The sequence below is a fragment of the Amphiprion ocellaris genome, chromosome 20 (genome assembly GCF_022539595.1).
Source record: "Amphiprion ocellaris isolate individual 3 ecotype Okinawa chromosome 20, ASM2253959v1, whole genome shotgun sequence".
Classification (NCBI taxonomy): Eukaryota; Metazoa; Chordata; class Actinopteri; family Pomacentridae; genus Amphiprion; species Amphiprion ocellaris.
The window spans coordinates 6,682,175-6,708,340 of NC_072785.1; the positions used below are offsets into that span (position 1 = coordinate 6,682,175).

The 26,166-nt window shown below is 39.4% G+C and overlaps 3 protein-coding genes across 9 annotated transcripts; 1 reads left to right on the forward strand and 2 right to left on the reverse strand.

Moving 5' to 3' along the window:
* Positions 1-310: 310 nt before the first annotated feature.
* On the reverse strand, positions 311-12,218 carry ahi1 (Abelson helper integration site 1). 4 transcript variants are annotated; one of them, XM_055005762.1, is made up of 27 exons: positions 12,074-12,218; positions 10,744-10,822; positions 10,166-10,284; positions 9,267-9,847; positions 9,090-9,178; positions 8,821-9,007; positions 8,391-8,583; positions 8,208-8,303; positions 7,933-8,118; positions 7,624-7,776; positions 7,252-7,384; positions 6,936-7,059; positions 6,419-6,648; positions 5,244-5,353; positions 5,018-5,136; positions 4,708-4,838; positions 4,468-4,608; positions 4,110-4,330; positions 3,995-4,040; positions 3,835-3,887; positions 3,383-3,500; positions 3,024-3,082; positions 2,880-2,945; positions 2,634-2,796; positions 2,465-2,550; positions 1,037-1,125; positions 311-887 (listed from the first exon to the last, which is right to left on the reverse strand). In XM_055005762.1, the coding sequence occupies exons 2-27, from the start codon at positions 10,751-10,753 to the stop codon at positions 707-709; spliced, it is 3,684 nt and encodes a 1,227-aa protein (XP_054861737.1). In that variant the 5' UTR covers positions 10,754-10,822; positions 12,074-12,218; the 3' UTR covers positions 311-706. The 4 variants fall into 4 exon arrangements, with proteins under 4 accessions (XP_054861737.1, XP_023122880.2, XP_023122879.2 ...); XM_023267112.3 differs by lacking the exon at positions 12,074-12,218 and adding an exon at positions 11,212-11,276 and having other exon boundaries at positions 4,137-4,330; XM_023267111.3 differs by lacking the exon at positions 12,074-12,218 and adding an exon at positions 11,212-11,276.
* LOC111566496 (uncharacterized) lies at positions 12,127-18,941 on the forward strand. Of its 2 annotated transcripts, none has more exons than XM_023267110.3 (13): positions 12,127-12,354; positions 12,659-12,778; positions 13,369-13,488; positions 13,663-13,782; positions 15,049-15,168; positions 15,273-15,481; positions 15,568-15,613; positions 16,055-16,188; positions 16,288-16,419; positions 17,792-17,906; positions 18,011-18,145; positions 18,232-18,357; positions 18,497-18,941. In XM_023267110.3, the coding sequence occupies exons 1-13, from the start codon at positions 12,165-12,167 to the stop codon at positions 18,649-18,651; spliced, it is 1,722 nt and encodes a 573-aa protein (XP_023122878.2). In that variant the 5' UTR covers positions 12,127-12,164; the 3' UTR covers positions 18,652-18,941. The 2 variants fall into 2 exon arrangements, with proteins under 2 accessions (XP_023122878.2, XP_054861739.1); XM_055005764.1 differs by having other exon boundaries at positions 13,387-13,488.
* map7a (microtubule-associated protein 7a) lies at positions 18,775-24,542 on the reverse strand. 3 transcript variants are annotated; one of them, XM_023267108.3, is made up of 15 exons: positions 24,072-24,542; positions 23,301-23,405; positions 23,027-23,101; positions 22,765-22,928; positions 22,585-22,684; positions 22,310-22,426; positions 21,960-22,084; positions 21,694-21,830; positions 21,364-21,602; positions 21,114-21,279; positions 20,862-21,030; positions 20,609-20,713; positions 20,428-20,478; positions 20,056-20,284; positions 18,775-19,685 (listed from the first exon to the last, which is right to left on the reverse strand). In XM_023267108.3, exons 1-15 carry the CDS (start codon positions 24,184-24,186, stop codon positions 19,675-19,677), a joined length of 1,908 nt encoding a protein of 635 aa, XP_023122876.1. In that variant the 5' UTR covers positions 24,187-24,542; the 3' UTR covers positions 18,775-19,674. The 3 variants fall into 3 exon arrangements, with proteins under 3 accessions (XP_023122876.1, XP_054861738.1, XP_023122877.1); XM_055005763.1 differs by having other exon boundaries at positions 21,960-22,108; positions 24,072-24,540; XM_023267109.3 differs by lacking the exon at positions 22,310-22,426 and having other exon boundaries at positions 24,072-24,540.
* Positions 24,543-26,166: the final 1,624 nt, after the last annotated feature.

Sequence of the window (26,166 nt, forward strand, 5' to 3'; positions counted from 1 at the left end):
TACTGCAGTTTACTACTACATAAAACAAAAAAGATTAAATATTAAAAATTAGCTGGATTTGAAAGGAGCTCCCAAGTTTGCCACATTAAAACTAATCAATCCTCTTAATATGAAAAATTTGCAACACTTATGTGTCCCAAATTTTATACAGATCAACATCACAATAATGCTAATTTTAAAGTTCACCGAAGGCACTGAACACCACCATCCTCAAATATGACCTGAAGAATATTATTTTAAATTGTTAGGTATTAAAAGTGTGTCTATATATGTGTGTGTATGTATGTTTTGTAGAAATACCAACAAAAAGTTAAATGAATAATACTTTTAATGTTGCAAAGTGTTTTATACAAAATTTGCAAATCTCTTACAGGCTACAAAAATGGGTCTAATATTACAGACATTTTTCCCCCCTATATCAACAGCAAAACTGTATAATAGCCAATTTTCAATGATCATATATGAATTATTTTAAACTGTAAAACATACAAAAAGTTGATTGCATTTGTACATTCTTGATGTGAGCAAAATCTTTGTATAAGCAAATTTACTGAGCAAACTGTGTTAAATACAATACAGAATACAAACATAGTGGCTGTTCAAATATTACAAAAAAGCATCTAAGAACCAAACAGTAAAAATATAACAAACCTGCAAGACAGAATTGGTTTCTGCGTGTACACACAGAATTACCACGTCCATGAGTTTATGCATCAGGCTCAAAGGCACCATTGGTCTGACCCATCGGCCTCTTGGGCAGAGGTCTGCCTGTCGATCTGATTCTCCTCCTGCTGCTTATGGAGCCCGAAGCATCTGCATCTGAAAATGTGGCCTGAGACAAAGCTGCAGGGACTCCCGGCTTCTTCACCTTCTTTTTCCTTCTAGTTCTGTGAGGAAAACCAGATTTCACAATCGATACCACAACGTGGGATGTCAGTCATAAACCAGTTTTGCTTTTCCTTTAGAGGAGTAAACCCTTAATCCCTGTGCAGTGTTCAGTAACCACGGCCCATGTTGAGAAAACAGAGCCACTTACTTGGCATCAGTCAGCTCAGGCTCGGTGTCAGAAAGTGTCGGCTCAGAAAGAAACCTGAGTTCCCCAGAAGAACTAATTGCAGCAGATACCTTGGAGATATGAGCATTAAGAGAAGAACAGGAGAAGATAAACCCCCCTACAGACACCATAAGTTACTAAGTACACCATCTTCATGCATTGTTTGAAAGTACATATTAAAGTGATACTCCTAAAATACGTTACATACCATACAGCCACTGTAGGCTTCAATGTGGCTCAGAACTTTTCATACGTTCACTAAAATATGGCTACTTTCAGCAGAACACGGAAGTTGTATTTATCACAGTGTTGGCTGTTTTAAACATACTGAGCATAAAAGCAGAGAAGGGTTTTCTGGCACCAGTTCGTATGTAGAGAAGAGAAAAGGTCAGAATATGTAAAAACCCAAGAAAACAGTCGGATCAGGGTCATCCTGACCTCTGCTGTGCCAGGAATCTCTAATCTGCTTCCACTGTAAACAGTGCAGATAAGGGCAATGAGCTGAAATGATTTAATGTGGCAAATAGAGTGTGGACCTAATATACAGTCATGGAAAAACATATTAGACCACCCTTGTCATCAAAAACAATGGTTATGCAGTCAAGTACTAATTCCTGTGTGTATCATGTTACTAAAACAGACAGAAAAGAAAACATGGAATGCCTAAAAGCAATGCCATAGCTTTCAATGGAAGAACTTAAGTGATTTTGGTTGTCAAGAAAACCAGGGAAAATGTCTAGATATCAGCCCTTAAATTTAATTTTTCTTTTTTCTTTTTTCTATTTTTGTTGTACCAGGCATTAAAATGAACAAAATGAACAGCAAAACAAGGGTGGTCAAATAATTTTTTCCATGACTGTCCATATTTACTCTAGATTTTATGGCTTTTGTTTCTGTTAGGAAAATGTCTCACAATCCTCAAAATATCACCAGATGTTGCTTAACAATTATCTCCAGAAAAAAACAATCAATCTAGAATGAAGCTACATTTGGTTGCAAAGACAAAAAAAAATAGAGAAACACTACTATTTTACTCCAGAATTATTCTTCTATTCTTAAGCATGACAATGTTTTGACCACAAATAATCTTTCCTGGGTGGCTTGGGGGGCACAAAATGTGAGCAAAAATGTTGTCTCATCTACCATCTGTACAGTAAATAAGAACTGGGAAGAAGATAGCAGCATGCATCTCATTTTTGGTGCTTTTTTTCCATCATAGCTAACATAAAAAAAAATTTTTAGAGCCACATTTCAAGCCTGCAGTGGGCATTTAATGGTCAAAAGGTTATATTTAAGCCAAGAGAAGAGAGAAGCACCATAGGCACAGGAGATAGAAAGTGCAGAAGATACATCTGAATCCCATTTCACCTTTTAACCTACATACTCTACCATATTACTTTGCCTTCTTACCCTGGTTGGTGTCGATCTGTCAATAGTCCCCTCTGACAAAGCTGCCTGTGCCTCTGCAGACTGACTTAACTCTTCACTGAAATCTCCTACAACAGCAACATAAGTCACATTTAGAAGTTTTATAAGTATTAAATTATATATCTAGCACGCGGAAATATAAGCCACTCACTCTGATCTGCTACATAAGAAGCAAGAAAATATCCCTGCTGTCCGTTGACCAAGCGTCCAAACCACCAGTTGTCGTTGTCTTTGTACAGCACTTGGATGACGTCACCGCGGCGTACCGTCAGTTCATCCGAACGATTGGCTCTGTAGTCATAGAGGCAAACGACCTGGAAGATAAACAAGAGGCCGAACAATTGAATATTACACGAGAAAGGCTGTAAATGAGCTCAGAGTTAGAGTGGATACTTACTACTTGTTGAACAGGGGCAGAGTCTGTTTCCACATTTGAGCCTGAAGAGATGTTGTCAGGGAGGGTCTGAAGGAGACACACGACAATATTTGAATCATGTAGTAACAGTTTTAGAGACAAAAAAGATACCGCACAAAGCCTTACTGTCTGTAGCCTCAAAGAGGAAGCTCTTTTTATACGCTGACCAACTGGCATGAACCCGCCTGAAATTACAAGAAAAGCAGAAATACTTCATCTTCCACAATAACACAGTCCAATTACTCATATTATATTCTATACTTACGGACACAAGTATAAATTACAAGTGGTCCATCTGTGTCTCTGTGTATCGTGTACATGCTTCAGAAGAGTCTAAAACACAATGCTTGGAACATTCGGTCGAAACATGCTTTACTTTGTGCAGCTTTAATCTTTGGAAATATTTGACCCTCAGGTGTCACACAGCTCCAGTAAAGCCACTTATTAGTTACAGAAAAAAATAACTGACTAAAGCAGCCACTCACGGTTCTGTGTGATCAGAGCCGCCTGAGGAATAAGCTGCTCCGCTAGAGAACCAGAGAGCTGCAGCTTGGAGTGCGGCGACAGCAGAGATGGAGGCGGCAGTGAGGCATTTAATCCCGTCTGGGGGAAAAAAAAAAAGGTGGACACATTGGTAGTAATTTAATAGTTATGATGTATTTCACTGTAGGTAAATGCAAGGAAAACCATGTTAAAGTCAGGATTAAATTGAAATGAAAACGTTTCCTTCATATACAGCAGGTTCGCCTTAATAACAAAAGTCCAAGAGTTAGGCATTTCCTTCCCTGGCAATTGAGAAATGAGCTGTTTCATATATCAGGAAACAAATCAATGCTGATATAAACTGCTCATAAAGATTTACTCACCCTGTCTGACCATAATAGTGTATAAAGCATACAAAGGTATGTTCATGGAGCATGGAAAATAAAAAACTCACCGTGACAGTGTCTGATGAAAAGCTCCTCCCCATGTGAGTCATGCTCATTTTGTCTGCAAATCCAAAACATAACAAAAAATATTCTTTTTGTAAAGACAGAACAGAGACAGAAGATCATCCAGATGTAATCCAGTAAATCAGGTGAAACTGCAAACACTACCTGGCTCATAGATCAATCCAGAAGTTGAAGATCTGTGATGTGTTTCCTAAAAATAGTGCAAAATGTTTAGTTTTTGCTTTTACGACTGTATTAAGATTCATATTTTAAAGTATACCTCAAGTAATACACAATGAGGATTTACAAGAACTGAATCCAGCTGTTCCTTGACACTCTGCATTTTCAGTGCAAGTCTTGCTGCGTGGGCAAAGTCATCCATGGCTGAAGATGCAGATGTGTCCTGCAAGGCTGGAGGGTCTGGAGTGCTTCTGACGGTTCTGGTGTCTGTAGAAGTCAGTATGCTCGCCGCTTTTATACTGTGCACCTCCAGCTGGGAAACTGCAGGGAACAGAGAGACACAGTTGTAGCTCAGGGCATCTCAAGTACTATATTTCACTACTGAGTGACTTGAGCTACATAAAGATGAAAACAAAAATGGCAAAAAATGGGTGTTTTGTGTCAAAGAAAACACAAACCTTTGCGATCGTACAGGTACACGTGTATAGGCTGGTTCTGACCGAAGGCACTGAACGCCACCATGTTCTCGTGAGGATGGAAAGCGACGCCGTGGAGAGCAGTGCGGTAACAAAGCTCAGAGTACACTGCAACTTGGTCACCTAAGAAAACAAAGTGAGCTGAACCACCATGCAGAATATTTTCTAAAATGTTAAAAACTAACTTGTCTCTTTATGATAGAAAACAAACATGATGCTCACCTGTGTCGGTATTCCAGACGTACGCCATCCCATCCTCACTACCAGAAAAGATGAAGTTCCCACATGGAGTGAAAGTGCTGTAAATCCTCTCTCTGTAGTTTGTGGCTCCAGTGTACTTCTTTACAGCCAGACTGAAAGAGGGAAAATGATATAATACTGTATAATAAGACACCAAACATGATGATGCCACACACTTACCATCTAAAAAGTGTTATATTTTATTTTAGGAATCCCTATTTTGTCTCCTAATAATATTTTTTTTGCTTTATTATATTCTTGATTGTACGTTTTTAAGCTTTCTCTTACTTACATTCTCAAATCCATCATCCTCAGAACGCTGTCTTTGGCATGTATGAGCAGGCACCGCCCGTTTAGATGAAGCTGCAGCATGTTGATGGGGACACCGCTGAGGTCAATCTCATCAATTTTCTGCCAAGAAACAAACCCAGGATTAGGAATATATTTGTGTAATTCCATTTAATTTGACCAACATTTGACAAATCTAGACTACATTACATAATTACCAACTCTTATACCTTCTCTATGCACCAGTTGTGGGATGGCTGCTGCTGCTGTCTGCTCTCATTTACTGAAGTTTTCCATGCGATGATTAAGCCCTTGTTGTCTGCAGAGAACATTCTCCTTCCTGCACGAAACAAAGGAAACAAAAAAACATCAGCTATATGAAGATATAACTAAAATATCCTTAATTCGCATTACAAGAGCCTCATATTCAGTACACAGAGCAAAACTGTTTTACTATAGACTATAAAAACTTAACAGAACTCTCTTAAAATAAATACACAAATACACAAAAGATACACATGTAATGGTGAGATCTCTCTCGTCAAGAGTTTTTCATGTGATAAACAAAGAGAGCAGCTTCCCCTGCTGCTGACTTAGTCCTTGAAATAAAGACACTGCCCACAGTGTTAGTGCCAAAAAAAACATAACAAAGAAAATAGTTCAAGGCGAAGTAAATGTAAATCACATACACAAAAGCTAGACAGACAGGCAGCCACGGGAGAAGGCTTCATTTGAATAGTGGGGAGATGCATTAAACATAGAGGTCTGAGGGTCCTCCCTAAGGAAAGTTTGAGCATTAAACACTTAAGTTCCTGCATTTTGATGAATTTTTCACCACCTACGTGACTTTTCTGAATCAGTTTATGGTAGGAACGTCTTTGTTTATGTTAAAGAAAACAGAAAATTCAGGCACCAGGTTACAATTCAGAATACAATGCAGTATTTACAGGTGGAATTACCCTTTCCATGAAAAAGTAAATGGTTGTATGAGCTCATAATTCATATTTTGAGAGTAGTAAAAAGACCAACCCCTGTCTGAGGCATTTTTTGATCTATTATGTTTAAGCAGTAGGGGACGTATTCCCTGTGTCACCCTGGATAAGTCTGGATCTATATAAAACCAAACTATATGCAAAGTTTATATCATCCAGTACTTCTTAGACATGTATGCAGTTGATTCTGTTCATTGTCATATTGTCTGCTCAGCCCTACTTCATGTCGGGCGGCTTATAAACATGATAACATTCACTTAAATGTACATGAGAAACAACATTTTTAAGTGACTGAATTCATTCTTATCTTGTGCAGCATTGTGGGTCCCTGTGGGCCTTTCCCAGCATGCACTAGCTGAGAGCTACACAACATGAGGATTACACACAAAAACTGAACGCTGAAAATACAATACCTTCAGAGTCAAAACAAACAGTGTTGATGAAACTGCCGTGACCCTCAAACTCCTGCAGCAGCTGACCATTCACATCGCCGACATCGAGCCTCCACGTTCGAACCAGACCGTCGTAGCCCCCAGTGACCACCAGGTTCTGGGATGTAGGGTGGTACTGAGCACAATACACAAAGCAGGGGTGAGGGAGAACCTTCTGGGCCGTTCCCTGAAGCTTCTCCACATTCCACTCTCTGGAGAAGAAGAGGAAGGGGGGAGAAAAATTATCATAATCAATACAATTTTAAGAATGAAGACAAACGTGTTCTTTAAATGTACTTGTTAATAAGACATTCACCACTAAAAAAAGACTACAATCCAAGACAGTTTGAGTCACCTACTATAGGAGGAATAATGACTCCCCCTGCAGGTTTGACCAAAGAAGCTATTACAACAACTGAACAACCAACAAACAACAGTGATACCTCATTCACTTCTAATTACTTCTATGTATTCTTTAAACTCACAAACAGAAGCTCACCTGACAGTTCCATCTGAGGAGGCAGACAAAAGGCTCCGATCATCTCTGGACCAGCAGAGGTCGTAAACTATTTTCAGATGGCCGCTGAAGGCAGCTAAAACCTTGCCAGAAGGAATCTCATACACTGGAACAATAAATATGTTATTTCAATAACAATACATTTTCTTTTGCTTGTGCACGCAAGTTAGAAACTCCTGAGGGCATTGCAGAACTGTTGATGACTATGGTGGATAAACAGCAGGTTAATTAGCTGGAAATTTTTGCTGAGGAGTCAAAAGGAGCATCAGGAGTTTTACACTGATGAGGCTTTGCTTACCTACAACAGGGAAAGCATCTCTGTCAGCACAAGCAGCAGCCAATATAGTTCCAGCATGAGAGAAGAGTACAGTGAAGCAGCCCATCTGACCACCACGGAACATCAGCACGGATTTATTAGGAATCCGACAGATCTGCAACAGATAAACTCTTGTAAGACTTGAATCAAGGGGGCCTCAGATCAGCAAATATTTTAGCTGATTTTAGCCTTCTAAAGAAAGAAGTAGTACAATAAAGAGCTGTGACACTTCTGAAGTTTCAAAATCAAACATCTTATGGTGCAAACAGGCAAAAAAAAACATGTAAAAGAATGATTTGTACATACTATTGATCAGAGCAGATTAAAATGAAACTCAAAACTATGTTTAGCTACCTGACCAGGCAGCCTGCTCCATCTCAAGACTGGCGGTTTGCTATCCAGAGGCTGTGTCAGGGTTCTCTTGGTGACTTCATTCTGCAGTTCACTGTAGGAGGTGCTGCCTCTTTCCTCCTGCAGTGCCATCATAGATCGGATACTTGGATCCACCTGCAGAACAAACAACAGCTCAGCTACGACATCTACCTGAATCTACTTGTTGCTTGACTTAAACTTTATACCAGAATATCTGCAGTGTAATTAATGTGTGAAAAGGTAAACAGAAGTATTCACTTTCTCACAGCGAGAAAGTAGTAACCAACTTACATGTTCAGGGAGTTTAATGCCTTTCACTGTAACATAGAGGGTGGATGCGTATTTGATTCTCGGGTGCTTCCTCCACCACTCAACCACCTCCACCGTTTTAGGTTGTCTCTTTGCCCGAGGTGGAGGGCAGAAGAGTTGGAGACGAAGTTTACTGTCAATATTCAGCACGCCATTTGTGCCAACAAGCTAAAGGATGGAGGGAAACATGAAATAAGTAAGTGGGTATTAACAAGAGCAGTTCTATTCTTTCTAAATGAGCAGGAAAAACACATCACCTTGAGAAACGCCCATGCAATCTTTTTGAATCCTCGCTCGTGCTTGTCGACATCAACATTGGCTCTTGCTTCTTCCATAGTTACAAAATCCAAGATCTTTACGAAAAAGTTCAATAAAAAACATCAATGGCAACTAAAAACGTTTCAATGTTTTAATTAATTATTAATTAAAATATATCTTACTTCAAAGAGGAGTATGACTTTGGGGCTGTCCTCATTTTGCTGAACAAAGTAACCAAATCGCTCGTTGAAGATGATCTGTTCCTGCCACTCTGGGATGATTGATTTGTTCTTCTTGAAATCAAAAGGCTGAGTCATGATGGGGATAATGTGGTCGACGTTTTCATGTTCATAAAATGAGGAGACCTGCCTGTGGCTGTGAAAAACAAGGGAATGACATTGAATGTTCAAGCCAATACTATAAATGAATAAATAATAAATACATAAATAAATGTTAGAAAGACTGTAGAGCATGTCTAGATTTAATAAAAAGCAAGAAACTGTGGTCCAAATGTTTTAAATATCCGAAGAAAAAGTGTATCTTGCAATGAAAACACAACTCTGTAACAACATTATTTAGCACTGAACTGTAATGTGCAGTAATCATTCTTACCAGTCTTCTTTCTTCACATACTGCCCTGTGTTTTCATCAACAACATGGATCTTCACCATGGGGTGTGAGATCAGTATGCCTGTCTTGAGGTGATCTGTTCTGTGGATAAACACTGCCAGAACAAGGCTGTCATCAAATGTTGGTTTCTCTGGTGCTTCCGGCTCTGTGTCACTCTCTTCTTTGACAACTGATGATTGAAAAAGAAAATATTACATCCATTACATTCATATTCGGAACTTTGTAAATCCTGAAAACTAACATCCAATTACCATGCTTTTTCTTCTTCTTTTTCTTTTTTCCCTTGGATTCTGCTTCGTTTTCCACATCAGCATCCTGAGCTGCCGCTTCATCTTGATCCCTGTGGAAGAAAAGTATTAAATCTAATTTCAGTAGCCTGAATATAAAAACAAACAACAAATTCATATTATATGAGAAGCCATACACACCCCACATCTGACTCTGTGACGACAGATTTCAGCTTTTTCTTTTTCTTCTTCCCCACATCATTGTTCAGCGTAATGTTTTGCGAGACAACACTCTCTTCTTCGGCTTTGACCCTCGTCTTCTTTGAAGTCCTCTCCTCCTCCTGTGCTATTTGCTGCTGGTACTCATGCAACAGCTTATCCTCTGCGTCTTCCACCTGACTCTCTGCTTTAGCCTCTGTATCTTTTTTACTTTTTCCCTTCTTACTTTTCTGCTTTGATTCTTTTCCACCAGCAACATCATCTGAGTCCAAAGCAACCTCAGATTTTGAAGTATCTGCATCCTTCTCAATGTAACTTATGATGTCCTCGGGTGCAGGAAGGGAGGGAAGGTCCCTCTTACTCTTCTTCTTAGCTTTGGGTGTTTTAATCTCCTCTTGGTTCCTGCTGTTGTTGACATTAACCTTTTCTGCAATTTCCTTTTCTCTCCTTTTGTTCTTGGTGAAGCGAGGGCTGCCACGCTCGGGGTCATACGTATTCTGGAGGATGGTCTCATCATCGTCTGTGTCCTTCTCAAGGTTGAGATTCTTTTTTAGATTCTGAAGCTAAAAAGAGTCACAGGGGTGATTACAAAAATGTCAGCATTTCGTGCATATTGTTCCTTATTAAGATTTCAACTATCAACACTAGTTTGCATTGTCTGTCAGTATATTTTGGAGGAAAGACATTGTGTATATGTAGTATGTATTTTCTGCTGCATACTAAATGCCACATATACAAGGACATGTCTTAAATTGTAGAAAGACATGCTCTGAAAGTTCTTTATGCCTTTCCAAGCATTGCAGCATAAAACAATCATAGTGGACAGCTAATGTGATGTTCTCTACCACTGAATGTGGAAATGCACACATTAAAACACATACCACAATAGTCTCCTTTGCTTCAGTGCTTTTATTCTTCGACTTCCTCTTGTCTGGTTCACTGTATTTCTTCAATACTTCATCGAATCTCTCCGGGGTCTTTGCCCGGTCTTCACTTTCACCTATAAAAGGTTATAAAATCCTTAAAAGGCAAAGTGGTGATGCTTCGTAATTATACACTGTCCATAGTACAGTTGTAGGGTACTTTACTTGAGTATTTCCATTTTACTACCATTTCACTATAGTTCAGACTGAAAATTTGTACCTTTTTTTCACAGCGTTCATTTCTATACATCCAAACGTGATCAACAAAGAAAAGGTGGTGTACTTATACAGATTAAACAACCATGCTCTCTAAAAAATGTAATAAAGCCCAGCCTTAAATAGTTACAACATTACAACGCTTCTTCCGCAATAATCCATAACAAATACTGATACTACTAATCTTATTTATGCTGTTGATGATACCCCTGTGCAGTTTTGACAAGTTACCTGTAGCAGAGAGCTTCTAGTTTTATTTAATTAAAAATCAGAGTGCATCTACCAACACTGGTGTGTTCAGGGGACAACAGGAAACTCACCTGCTGGCATTCTCAGGCAACGTAATGTCTCTCATTCTGAGGACGAAAGAAGACTAATTCAAGGACTAAGGTGCTCATTCTAAAAACACAGAACACAGACAAGGTTAACGTAGCACAACAAGAACTCTGCTGGATGCTTCACACTGATGGTTTATCAAGCTGTGTTTCATTCCAGTTTAGCAATTTGGATCACAACCCGAAAGAAAAGCCGCGTTTTAAGTAGTAACTGCTTATCCGAAGAAGTGATGTGAGAAAAAGTCTGTGAGAAGACAACAGTTAACACCTAACGTTAGCAACATTAGCAGCTAGCTTGCTAAGGGCTAACAGCAGCTGTTAACTTACTACGCTTGTTACGGTAATATTTTGATTCTTCAACAATTACTCTAAGACCTCATATATACCAAACTCCGCAGAAATGCATTTAAAAGGCGGGATAAGGTCTGTTTTAGGGTAACTGCGCGTATCTACCCCGCAGTGATTGAGCTATCCTCCTCCAACTTCACCGACGACGCTGCGACGGTTTCCAAGTCAACAGGAATGAACGAGGAGGCGGAGCGTGACGACCATGTTCGTGACGTACCAATACAAACAACGAATTGACCAATGGAGTTTGAGAAAAGAGGATACGTAATTACGTAACGGAAAGCCCTCTCAAGCGTAATCAGCATTTGGAAGATTTAAATTAATTTTTACATTTCATTTTGTTGTAATAAATTTTATTTTACTTTTATGCACCGTTATCGTTTTGCTATGTTTTGTAGACTGTTCATTTGTAAAATAAATAAATCACTTTCAAGAAAAAAAAGAAGCATACCCACTGTAGAAGCACTAATTACATTTATTTAAGTATGTAATCAAGGCTTTCAGGGATTAACTGAATATTTACCTTCTGTGCAGCTTTCGTTTTATTTTATTTAATTTTGTTAAGTTGGTCCTGACTTTTAGTTCAGCAGGTACCACTAACGAATTTACCTTTTGTGCAGCTTTCAAAGGCTTTATTATTTTATTAACTCTTTCTACTAGCTGAGTTTTAGTTATGCAATTCAAAACATCATATATATAAATCATGTACATTAGAGTTATACATCACAGGATGGACCATACATAAATAGTACAACAAAACAAAAACAAACGAAATATATTTATATATTTTAGCCATCATGATAGAACTATTTTACAAGCAAAACATGAACACGAAGCAATCAGATTATTTCTTTTATTTGAATACTATTTTACAAGTTATTCTGTTCGCAGCAAATAAACCGAATTTTTCCATGTCAATATTTCTCCGTTTATATTAAAGTTTATATAACAATGAGCAGTAATTTACCTTTCAATCACGTGACAGTCCGGTGGGCGTGTCTCCGTGCAGGTTGTGTGAAACAGGCAGGTGTGACTTCTTTGTGCTTCAGGATGCAGTCATGGCTTCAGGCCTTTGTGACACTTGCTCCCGACTGCTCGGAGAGTTTGCGGATCTTTGGAGGAAAACTTGGGGAGAACTGGAGCACAACATGAAGGAAGTTTTCAGAGAGATCCGTCGCTGCACCTGCTGCAAGATGACACCTGAGAGGAGGACGGATCATGATTTACCGACTTTACACCTGATGTGTGGTAGGAACACTGCAGCCATTCATTGTCTTTGTCTGCAGACTGTGTTGCTGTGGAGGAGAAACACAACCAGTCGATATGATTATGTAATTCAAGTGTAGATTCACAGAAGAAACATCACAGCTTAACGAAGTGTGTTATCTTGTTAATTTACTTGATTTAACTAAATCTCTGAAAATAAAGAAGAAGAAACGGTTGCTTAATATTTACACAAATCATTCACATAGTCAGAATAGAAGAAAAAATGTTTTATGTTGGACTGATCTGCTCTTAAGTTTGGAAATTAATCCTTTTATTCTTCTCTTAGACAATGAAACCCAACTTGTCAATCAGGAAACTCTACAAGCGCTGAACAGACTTGCAGCCTCAGAAAACTCTGATCTACAAATGACTGCTGCCGTGTATTATTTACACCTCAGCCATCACTGTGAGTAAAAATTTTTCTGTTTTTTTTATGACAATTTCACTCATAACAGATGAGTGGCACATAAAATAAAATGTGAGTATTGTTTGCATTGGAGATAAGCCCTCTAACGGGTCTGACCAGTATCATGCAAATATCCAACTGTAGTTCTCCTCCAGAGCTGGAAGGGTCATTCTGAAGACCAAAAAGAGATAATATTACAATATGTTTTATTGTATTGTATACGTGGTTCACCGCTAGAAGTATGGCTAGTATAGATAATTTGTAGTTCAGACTTCTTTTCCTCATATCACTGTAGAAATACGCTCAACAGAACAGGTGATGTTCTGTAGTATGTAAATGTTGGACTGCGTATTTTGCTTATAGGTTGTCAGATTCTTGTGTTTTTGTTGGATTTCGGTTCATTAAACAAAAGAGAGATGTCTCTTTTAGCACTTGAATTTACAATCAACTACCAGCTATATAGTGCTAATCTCTACTACTTAAAATTGAGTTCAACTTAAACATCATTATGACTTATTCGATAAAGAAATGATAAGAACATTTAATAACTCCTACATTTGTTTTTTTCCACTGGTAATTGTGTGTTACAGTGAAATCTCCTTTACCAGATGCCTTCATGGAGCCTTTCATGGCTTTACTTCTATCAACTGACCTGGATGTGCAGAAAACTATCTCCCTGTCCCTCGTCAACCTCTTGGTCAAAAATAATGGTAAGAGATAAGATCAGTGAGATTGATTTATTGTTTATTCATAATCCTGAACCTCCATTGTGTATTGGAGTAGTCACATTAGGTAAAATCAACATAGAATGTCAGCGTTCGCTTCAAAATTGATAGTTTTTGGGGATCAGATGGCATAGTTTTTGTTGATGAATCTGATTCCAGTGTGCAAAGAGCTGGTGATTGGAATGGGGATGCTGGTGCCGATACTGGAGCTGTTCCAGTCTGGTGATCCCACCGCTCAGTGTCACTCCTGTGCCTGTGTTGCCATGCTGGCCTCCTCAGGTTTGTGCAGAATTCTAAATTATTTTCACATCCGAGTAGAAAGTAAATGCTTGGGAATTGAATGGAATCTTTAAAGAAAGGAAAAAACATATATAAGCTATGATCACAATATATTTTATAGTATATTGTTAATTCTACCATCAACTTGTGGGGTGTTACAGTATGAAGCAGCAGTGCAGTGTGGGAGGAAGTATTCAGATCCTCTACTTAAGTGAAAATACCACTGCAAAAATGTAAAGATTCTTAAAGTCAGGTGTGAAAAATTCTACTTAAGTAAAACTATGAAAGTATTCGCAGCAAAATGCAGTTAAAGCATTAGAGTAAAATTACTGGTTTGGTCCCTTTCAATTGATCTATTATTATATATGTCATGATTAGATTATTAATAGTAAAACATCAGTGTGTCAGCAGCATGTTACAGTTGTAGCTGCTGGTGGTGGTGGTTTGAACTACTTTATATACAGTTTTATAAACGGGGACAACAGATAAATCTCCAAACATAATTAATGGGAGAAGCAAAAGAAAAAACAAAATTCTTAGACACAAATCTGGCTCCAGGTTTTGGACATTTTCTCATATTTTTGGTGAGATATTGGATAATCTGAAAATTTATTGAAATGAAATTACATGAAAAGTTTAGAAGGGCAATTGTTATTTAACATTTGAAGACTTCAGATGCCAAAAAGGTTAAAACTACTGGTTTAATCTTTAATATTAGGTTGTATTTGCAAAGCTTGTTGCATTTTTCATTGTACAGAATCTTCCTCTTACAAGTATCTAGTAATTGGAGCTGTCAAACAAATGTAGTGGTTTAGAAAGTACAATAATTTGTTCTAAAATGTAGTTAATTGAAAGTGTAAAGAAGTATAAAATGGAAATACTCAAGTATCTCAAAACACAAACAAACATACACACACACAAAACAAATACACTACTTGAATAAATGTACTTACTTTCCACCACTGTAGCAGCGTGAGAAGCCGCCTTCTTCTGTTTTCTGTAAATGTGAAACCTGCACACTGACAAACACTGGAAAATGTTGTCAAGAAGCTGTTTTGTATTGGCAAGGTAAGTGGGAGGAGTTGCTGCTTTGTGAGAAAAGTGATACAGATCAGGACGAAACTGTATGTTAATCCACATGCTTCAAATTCTTCTGCTGTGTGGTGGTGAGCTTCTGCCTGTTGAAAGAACTCCAAAATGTTCCTGTGATTACAAAAAGTGACACCTGCCCAGATCAGGTGTTCTTTCTGTTTTTTTGTCATGCAGAGTCAAACGGAGAAGCCCTCATGGTGGATGGAATCATCCCACTATTGGCTTTAGCGAAATCCTACGATCCAAAGGTACAGCGGAACGCGACCTGGGCTCTACTACACCTCACACAGTCAGGTGGGTCACTTCCTTTAAATGTCACATATTTCTACACAAGCTGCTTTGTTCGTATTATATCTAAACGTTGCTTTGCCTGAAAGAACTTTAACTTCTATTTCCAGATTGGTCAACAAGGATTTTATGCCAGGCCGGAGCTGTTCCTGTTTTGGTTCTTCTGCTTCAGTCGTCAGACTCAGAGGTTCAGTTTTACAGCTGCTCTGCTCTGTGCAACATCGCTGCTGCTGAGGAGCATCACACAAAGCTGCTCAGCATCGGAGCTCAATATTTAGCAAAGTCTCTGCTGACTCTCATGTCTTCTTCTGTGCAAAAGGTAAATGTGAACTGTAAGTAGGTGATGACTGAATTTAAAGGTAAATCAGCCGTAATTTTTGATGAAACTCTGTATTGATTTTGCAGAATTCAGCTCAAGCGTGCAGATGCCTACAGATTCTTTCAAAGCACGGTAAATACAATATAGCAGTAAAGCCAGGATTTACACTGCTGTTCAAAAGTTTGGGGTCACTTAGAAATGTCATTTTTGAAAGAAAAGCATTTTTTCCAATGAAGATGACATTAAATTAATCAGAAATACAGTTTAGATATTATTAATGTGGTGAATGACTATTCTAGCTGGAAACAGCTGATTTTTAATGGAATATCTCCATAGGGATACAGAGGAACATTTCCAGCAACCATCACTCCTGTGTTCTAATGCTACATTGTTTTAGCTAATGGTGTTGAAAGGCTCATTGATGATTAGAAAACCCTTGTCCAATTCTGTTAGCACGTGAATAAAAGTGTGAGTTTTCATGGAGAACATGAAATTGCCTTGGTGACCCCAGACTTTTGAATGGTTGTATATGTCTCACCTGAAGCAGATGCTTTTTGACATGCTTATGTGCAGTACTGATCCAGGAGCAGCTGTTGGAGCTTGACTGTGTGCTGCCTCTGAAGGCTCTGCTGAAAACATCAACTCCTGAGTGGATAGAATTAGGCCTCGCTCTGCTGTCCACGCTGTCTGCACACCCACATAACAGTGTACGATCCCCCACACAGCAGGATCATGATGCGTTCTGTGACTGCACAACTGTCTGTTTACATCTTCATATTGCTTATTTTGCTATGATTTGATTGCAGGATATCCTGGTGGGTGAGGGACTGTTGGAGGAGATCAGTGAGCTGCTTCATCATCCCAGATACACCGCTGTTATAATCACACACTGCTGCAAGATAATCACTGACCTGTGCAGTTCCTGCCTGGATGAGCAGGTACGGCAAGAATAGAAATCATGATTTATGTTATGATTTGTTTGTGCACAGAGTCTGACATTGACATATCTTGATAAAGTCACAGTTAATCCCATTAAAGTTAGTTAGTGGAGTCCAAATATCTTGAAATCTGGATCAATGAGATGCTGAAATGTAATCATGTGACTAAAAACTGCTTATTGAAGCAACTTTTCCTCAGTCCTGCATTATGGTGACATTTTATTCATTTATGCATCACTGGTGACTCTTAAGCTGTCACTGTGAGCTCTGCACTAAGGTTGGATGACGGCTCAGTCTTATTTATTTATGAGGCCCTTACTGGTTTTTTTCCCTTTCACATTACATCATTTCTGTCTTTTACGTGCTCTGCAGATCACAGCCAATTTTTACTGAGCTTGGAAAATTCAGTTTTACTCACTGTGCACCTGCAACCTGCAATCACATGCAGAACAATCTAAAGCTGGACTCATTTGTATTCATAGGGCCGTTGAGATTTTTAATTTTTATCTTATTTTGTTGTTATTCAGCTGCTCTTTTTGTGGTTGATTCATTTGTTTTGTATCTCAAATGCTTTTATTATTTTAGTTTTCCTTTTGATGTTCCTTCTGAAGGTTTCTTATTTATCTTCAATAACTCGGTAAACTCAGAGAGTTTAAATAAAGGCTGAATGAATGAATAACCAAGTGTAGGTGCAATCACTCAAGTGCTGTACATAAATACAAATCTGAAGTACTTGTACTTTATTTGACTTTTTCCTGTTTGATGCAACTTTCTAGATTTACCCCACTACATATCAGAGGTAAATATCATACTTTTCACTTAGATTACATATTTTTGGATCATATCTGTCTATTAAAAAGCATATATTTTTAAATTAGGTGATTTTTTTTTTCTCAGTTTGGGAAAAATTCAAAGATTAATAGTTCCTTTATGAGTTGGTAACAGTCTCCTTTTAAGTTATATAAACTGTTTTTACAAATTCTTACTAGATTAGGACTGTTTTTTCTTGGCTAATGACAGTGAGACAACAAATATGTGATGATCTCATAGAATATAATGTATTGTTGTACTCAACAGTGAATAGTTCAAATGAGCTCAGCTTTAAACATGTGCAGCAGTAAAATGCAATAAATGCAGCAATTATTATTACTTTAAAAACAATCATATTCAGCAGTAACATACTGCACAATGAGTACTTTGATTTTCATAGTTAAAGCTCATAATACTATTTATATATTCCATATATTACATGGCTTTACTGAAGCAAAGTTTTGAAGGCAAGATATCTGCTTGTAGTAGAGTATTTTTTACAGTTTGTTACTCGTACTTTTACTAAATAAAGGAATTTCTACCAGTGATGTTTTCTTTCTAGGTTGTCATGGAGAGTCTGTGTTTATCAGGACTCCTCTGGGCACTTCTGTCTCCCAGCCAATCAGATGAGCCGTTGCTACATGTGACATCATGCTTAAACCACCTGATGACCTGCGGTGAGTGGCCTGCACTTAAATTTATGTGTTTGCTCTGTTTTGAATGTTTTCTGTGGATTTTAACTCAAAAATCTGCTGATAAATACTTTATTTTCTTTTTCCAGATGCACTTAAGTCTAAGTTTTCTGCAACAGTGAAACCAGAACATGTTTCAGAACTCGTAAAGCTGTCTGGACAAATAAGAAATCCTCAGCTGTCATACAACTGTGCAGCTATTATCAGCAAATTAGAAATGATAGGTAATATAATGTGCAAATGCTACAGAATAATATCAAATAACTTGTTTTTTTCATAATAAAAATGCTGCTCGTGTCTATTTACATAGAGGAGATGTTCCAGATGCTGAAGCCTCACTACATCACCATGTCCAAGTACCTGTTGGCATTTCTCAAGAAGAAAGATGTGAAATTCCAGCAGCTTGGCATAGCTACCATACTCAACCTCAAGAAAGGTTTGTTGTGGCTATGTTTGTTTAGCAACCGAAAGAGCTGGAGCCACTTTGTTTTTCTTATCAGACCAGATGTCTTTAGGCAAACTGGAAACAATCAGGCTTTGTATTTGAGCTTGATTTGTGCTGTTTTCCTCTGTAGATGGAGACTTTTCATCGCTGGTGGCCAACAGTGAGCTGGAGGCTGAGCTCTGGAAGGTTCATGCACAGACAGAGGAAACCAGACAACTGCTGCAAATGATTGAGACTCTTTCTCCTTGTTCTGTTAACCCTGAACTCTCACAGCACAAATACTGACAGATGTGCACTTGTGTGGACTGTATAAGCATTTTTATATTGTGTTTTAATGTCTTAATATGCTCATTTTATAATGTTTTTATATTTACAGTTGACAAAATTAACTGAAAAACAGGGCAGAGATGTGGCATAGTATCAACTTTAATCAAATCTGGCATACAGTTCAACTGTTTAACAGGTTAACATGTGATAGTCATAGGCAATATTTAAACTATTAGATCAAATATTGATGATCGGATACATTTGTTTTTTTTTTACGCTTTTATTATAATAAATTCACTTAACCTCTAGGCTTCAGACTTTGCTTTGGAAAGTGAAGGCGCAATGATAAACAAAGCAACAGTCAGTGCAAGAAACGCTTTGTGCATCGTATCGTCTAAAACAACACAAAACTGAAGCAGAGTCTTTAGGAACTACGTTCCTTAGCAGCTTTGAAATACATGATTGCTATATTTTACAAAATTCAAGGATAAGATAGGAATGCAGGAAGTCGTCTCTCACTAACACACTTGTGTTTCTTAGCGCAAACTGCAACTTGAGCTATTCTAATTCCACAGTGACAAAACTGAGGAAGGAAAAGTGCTTCGATAGCAAGAAATATCAGGAATAAGCAAAAAGCATCTGACATGTGGCGACTGTTGAATGGCTATTCCTAGTATTTCACACAGGCAACACTCTCCATAACTGATACACAGCATTTGCCAGCAAACTATCAGCACCGTCTACATCTACTGTTTTTTTTTTTTTTTTTTGTATTTTTTTTGGATGGTAATTATTAGATCAGAAACCTGCTGTACTGAAGAGAAATGTTTAAGTAACTTGCTTAATATTTGTGCCACTAGTTATACACAGAAGAGTGACCAAATGCTGATGTCCTCGCTGGGAGGGAAGGCTGTAATTTTACATGCTCTTTCAAGGTGCTAAAGGGTAGCAAGATGGCTGTGCTGCAGTAATTCCTGTGTTTTACAGAGAAATCGCAGCGCTCCAACAAAGGTTCTGCATGTCTGCCCACTCTGCAGGTCCTCAGATGACCTCTAGAGAATGCAAAATAGGAAAATTAAAGCTATATTGTTAAAAAAAAAACTACCATTTTTGATTCGTTGTGGCTTGACACAGGCGTCCCCAGGGTAAGAAACTTATGCACCAACCAGAATACTGTTTTTTCTCCCTTGTTTACAAGCTGTAATTTTTTTGTGTTGGTTTCCAGGCTGACGCAAGACAGTCTGCCTGCATGTATCAGTGTTGACCATCAGTAATGAACGAGTAATCCTCATTGTGTGGGTTGTGCAGCTACTTTGGAACATGACAAATGATGGATAGCCTAAGCCTAAAGTTACCAGAACGAGGCTGGTGGTTGGTTCCGATTTCCCACCCTGAGGACAAGTGTTTTCACGTGATTCTTACCTGCCCGTTGGTGTGTCTGGATCTCCTCCAGGCCGGTGAGTGTTCTGAGAGACCTGCGCTCTTTGAAGGCCACTACAGGTACCATGTCCTCCTCATTGTTCAGCCCCAGCTGTGCGCTTTTGGTCCCCAAAGGGAGCTTGACGGCATCTTTTATCGTTCCATTGTACACAGGCACTGTGTTTTCCTTTGGTTGGGCTTCATTTGGCAGGATCCTCGCCGGTACAGATTTCTGTGATTAGAAGAAAAAAACAAAATTAACCATTTTAATCAAGGACAAGCTGCTTTAAAAGACCAGCTGGTTAGTTGAATGCTGCATGTGCGTCATAAGAGACTAGGGGCAGCTGACTTCAAAAACACAGCACTGCAGCTCACCGTATCTGGAGAATCTGTCCTTCTGGTTCTCCGCATGATCTCCTCAAGTCGCTGAGAAAGAAAACTGCTTTTATTGAAAACACTTTAACACGAGGCTTCAGGAAAACATGCAGTAACTTAAAAAAGAGACCGAACTTTTGATGAATATAGATAATGAACATGAAGAAATCTCTTGTCAAACCTTTTTTCTGGCTTGGCGCTCTGCCTCTTCTTTTTGTGCGAGTATCTCTCGCTCTTGCTTGATCTGCTCAGCTCGTGCTCGCTCTTTAGCTAGCTCCTCCTCTCTCTGCACGAAAGAACATTTAGTCAGAACATCAACATGATTAAAAAAAAAACAGACATTATTTTCCAATATAATACATTTGTACAAATATGCATGAAGTGAAATGATGAGGTTTCCTTCCTTGTACAGAAGAAGATGTTGAATTTCCCACCTGTTTCTGCAGAAGTTCAGCCTCCCTCATAGCCTGAGCTCTCTCTTCCTCAGCTCGTCTCTGCTCCTCTTCCTCCCTCTTCCTCTTCTCCTCTATTAGACGCTGAGTTTCGACCTGCTGTCGTGCTCGCTCCTCTGCCCTCCTGCGCTCCAGCTCCTCGCGGCTCCGCCTGGACATAAATTGCAATACAGCATTCTTAATGGTCCTGCCAGTGCAGTATTTTCTGTCTTGTTCTTTGATGTGCTTCTTTACCTTTCAGCCTCCTCTCTCTGCAGACGCTCCTGTTCTACTTTCTCCCTCTGCAGCCGGGCCTCCCTCCTCTTCTCAGCCAGGAGACGTGAGGCCTCCTCTGGGTTCGTGGTCCCGGCTGAGGGCCTGGATGTGACTTCTGGAGCCTGTGGAGCCATTTTGGAAGGACCTAAAAAGAAATCTAATCAATTCCATATTCTATATAATACACATATTTAAGACACTTCTTGTTACGAAAACTTTGTAAACTTACTTCCATCTCCTGCTGTTCTGGTTAAAGCCTCCTTCTCTGTGTCAGGCAGGTTTGAGCATGAAGTCTCTGGTGTGTTTTCCACCCTCGTTTCCTCTTGCTGACCTTCATCTGATGTCCTGACAGGCCTTGAGTTACCAGGAGAGAGGGCAGAGCTACAAACAGCAACATCCTCCTCAGGGACAGACGGCAGCTCGAGCTGCAGCGGGGTTGCATGTCTGCTGATTGATCTTCGGGCGGTCCTTTAACATCGAGCAGAAGACAGCAGACATCCCACTTTGTTTGCATTACTGTCACTATAACATGAATGTACAGTGTGGTTCTTTAACCTACCGATCTGGTGAGGGGGGCATTGTTCTGCTTTGCGTAGCTGTGGCCGGTTTTATGCTGTTGTTGGCAGCAGATGATCTGATGCTTGAGCCACTGTTAGAGTTATTCTTGATAGTTTCTTGCTTTCTTGCTGCTTTAATCTAAGTCAAGTTAAGCAGAATTAGTTTTTGAACACATTTTAGATCTGATTTAAGCATTTAAAGCTAAATAAAGGGGACAGCTGTGCGACTGTGACAACATTTAGCAACAAATATGTTACGTAGACTTACCTGCGCCAGGTTGATGCTTCTGTGCTGGCTGTTGCTGGGGGAGGCAGATGCCCTGTGGTGGACTGAGCTGGAGTGGTGCTGGGGTTTGTGAGGGGTGGGGGTGGTGTTCATAGAGTGGAATGAAACTGCACGGCGACAAACATGGACAACTGAGCCAGTGTTTTGTGCCATAATTATGGGACATTAGGAGAAATATGCACAAATGGTGGGAAAAAGGATGGAAATATGAGCCAGCATGTCAACAAAGAGGTAGAAGTAGCAGCATTAGTGACTGAGGGGGTTGGAAAACTTGCAGCCAAAGTAGTGCCTTAATATTATTTACAGCAAATTATTTTAATGGGGGAGAGTACCTTCTTCTCCTGACTGACAACCAGCGCTCTTGCTCCTGGCCAGATAAGAGCATGTGGGTGTCAGGAGGCGACTGACCAGATTCTTCTCCCATGTTGTCAGTGGCAAGCGACGTGGAACTAGCGTATTGATCGGTATAATGTTTCGAGCGCAGCAAAAACAGAAGATAAGGCATGCCAAGAATCGTTAGGATAAGCTACACAGAGAACAGACACTGGAGTTTAGAGAGATTATGGCAGAAGGGAGGAAGAGCAGAAAGCACATTCATTATTTGTACCATTTTTGGTGAGCTTCCTTCCTCTGGAGTTTTGACTGAGGTTCTGTTGGGCCTTCTGGCTCTTCTCCAGCGTCCTCCGCACTGCAGATTCATGTCGCTCCTTGATTCAGAAAAAACAGACGCTCAACAGTGAAATCACCGGCCTCACTGGATGCAAAAGTTTCCACTATCAACACTCACTTTCTCCTCCTTCAGCCTCTGCTTGCGCTTCTCCTCCACGGCAGCTCGCCTCCTCTCCTCTTTGATCCGCTGCTCCAGGAGTTTCTTCTTGCGCTCCTGCAGTTGTTGTTCATAGTAGCGCCTGGCTCGCTGTTCCCGCTCCAACCTGTTCAGTTCCCGAGAGGCTAAGGATGAATGAACCAGTATAAATAGATTTATATGTATGCTAATGTCATTAGAAATTGAGGACAACGTGCTAACGGTGAATTGTGCCACCACATACCGAGCAACCTCTGATGCTCTTCTCTTCTTTCTCGAGCTGCTTTCAGCCTCTCATCGATATTTAGCCCATTAGCAGCTAAAATACCAAGATGAGAGTTTAGATTAGATGATTTGACTCCGTTAGTAACATCAGGTAACACTTTTAATTACATTAAAATATGAAAACCCAAATTAAAGTAGTGTTTAAAAGGAGAAGTACTTTTAAAAAAAAAACATGGCAGCTGTTTGGTGAAAGGCTGAGTGTGGCCTCAGGTAAACAGAGCACTTTAACAAACCTGCAGTGGCCCGAGGAGTCACTGTGTTGCAGATTTGGGCAGACTTGTTGACATAAGAGGCGGTTTTCTTTGTCTGTGAGTTTGGTTTGATATAAGAGCCATTTTCTGCAAGTGAAGGGAAAAAAATTTGCATGTTATTCAGAGAATAAGAGCAAAAAATAGCTATGAACTTTTCAAAGATTTAGATTTAGTCATCTGATAGCCAATATCCTCCTGATATTTTCCTCAATCTGTAAACAGACATGAGATTGTACCCTAAATTGATTTTATTTAGTACAACATGGTGTGAAACGGCTGCTATATTTAAGCCCAAAAACTAATCAGCTTGTCCCCAACAATGACTGTTATGGACTGGGTGGCCTTAGGGTCAGTTCCAAATAAAAGAGCCATTATTAAATGCCTGCGTATACAAGGCAAAGAGAACATGCTAGTGCCTGACCGGTCCACATGAATATGACTAAAAAAGACCAAGAAGAGAAAGAAGAGAGAAATCTGTGTATATACACAAGAAGACACAATCACATGGTCATTTTCCTTCAGGGTTAAACAGCAGCAAGGATACTGCTTATTTTATGTGAATTATGTAATCTGTGCTCACAAATGTCACATGATTTCCTCATTTTTATGAGCGACTACAGATGATTTCTCACAGGCAATGTATCTATATGCTCCATTCTTGATCTTGTATGTGTGATCTATAGTCAAAGGCTTGTTTTGATCCGATAACATACAATCCGTTCTTAAAGAAAAGCGCAGATAAAAGCTACTAACCTGCTCCGTTTCCCTTCCTCTGGCTCTGGATGGTACGTGTAGAAAGTGGCCCCTGCGATGGAGGGATGACACTCTGTTTCTTCTGCACAGCCATGCTAGGTATTGAGCCTGGCATACCAGTGCTCTCGCTCAAAACCTCCTCTTTTCTCTCCTCCTCCTCTTTTGAATTTTCTATTTCAAGATGCCTCCGGGTCCTCGCTCGAGTGTGCTGTGCCGAGATCTGCCTCCTGCATCAGCTGCTTATCCATCTGTGCCCTTACAAATGAACAGAGAGGAAAGCAAGACAACAAAGCATCTCGTTATACTCCTGTGCAGCAGATAGGAGATTTTTAGGGAAAGGTCATCCACACAGGCAATCTCCTCCAGTCTCCTTTAAGGTTACGGAGGTCTGGAGAGATTCTGAGCCTCGTCTATAAAAAGGCTACTCCCCCTTTAAAGATCTCACCCTTGTGGGCTGCTCTGCTTTACTTTCACATAATATAGCTGTGTCACTTTAATTCCTCCACCACACTGCCTGCTTGCTAGATGGAGGCAGCTAGAGGGATGCAGCGTTTCCTGGAAACAGAAAAAAAATGGATGCAATGCTCCCGGCCTGCCCTCATAAATAATTGCCATGACAACAGGAGTGTAATGTTCAATGACATACATTACTGGGATGCTAACTCACTGTGATTAAGTTGGTGTCCTTTATGGAGGAGGCTTTTTTTTTTTACCAATGATTCCTCCAAGATGAGTGAAACAGTCTAACCACTAGGTGGAGGCCTTTCTACAGTCAGAGGTGCCACTAATTAGGAATAATCTACATCAGGAGTGTGAAATTCATTAGTTCAGGGGCCACATACAGCCCAATTTGATCTTAAGTGGGCTGGACCAGTGAAATCAGAGCAAAATAACCTATAAATAGCAACGACTCCAAATTTTTCTCCTCGTTTCAGTGCAAAAATGTTCACAATTAATGAACCATCGTTTTTACAAAACATTATAAACTACCTGAATTTTTTTTTTTTAAAGAAAGGTGCAGTTGTAACAGTTTTATGCCTCAGTCAACCATTTGTGCATTACAACTTACAGATCACAGCGTATCTACAAACTAGGCACAAAATATTTAGCCGCAGCTATCTGGAACTGAACAATGTAGTATTTTACAACTTGTCAAGAGCTAGAAATCATTTTTAAACTGGCATTCATTTCCACATCTGGGTAGTAATCCTGACCACCACATCATGCAAACTAAAGTGGGAACTATTAAGGAAAAAGTCCATTAACAACAAAAGAACTCAATCTTATAAATGAATGTTTCATATGCTACAAAACTGGATGAGCAATCAGTCTTACCTGCAGAGCTCATTTGAAGAACACATTGTTGGATACGACACAAGGTCATGTCTGCTCACAGAATAAAATACTAAGTAGAAGCTAGTTTAAGTAGCTGAAAGGCTTAGGACAAACAATAAAATCACTGATGTAACTTTGGCAGTTATAATTAGGCACAATTTGAAGCACTATAATGTGCAGCATTAGCTAGCTTATTTTCCTTCTTGCTAATGATTACTTGTATTACTAGGCCACTGTGCAACTCAATGTTTAAGTTACTTTAGCATCAAATTTAGCTTTTCTAATAATATCAGCATTGATATAACCAATTTCAGAGCATGTCTGGGGTAAAAATGTGTCCTTGTTCAACAGTTAAACGGTTTAACAGCGTTTACGAGCAGAGAAGCGACTAGAGCTAACTGTAGCTAACGGGAGCTATCTGGAGTTAAAAGAAGCTAACTGGAGCTAGCCTTCTTTAGATACCAGGAGCTATCCGGGGTTAAGAATAGCCAAGTGGAGCTAATAGGTGCTAAATGGAGGTAACAAAGGTCAGAGGAGCTTTGTTAAAGAAAACAAAGAAGCTACCAATAGGCACAGAGCTTAGACAGGCTGTAGAGTTATCTAAAGGTACAGAAGGTGAGCTGCCTATCTCCACACAGTGTGCTGAAAAATGAGAGGCAGTTTGAATTAAACGGGTAACACAAGTTTTGCCAAAATTGCCAGTCTCTGTAGTATCTAAAATACTCACAGCTATAGACTGTATGTATGATGTTTTATTTTC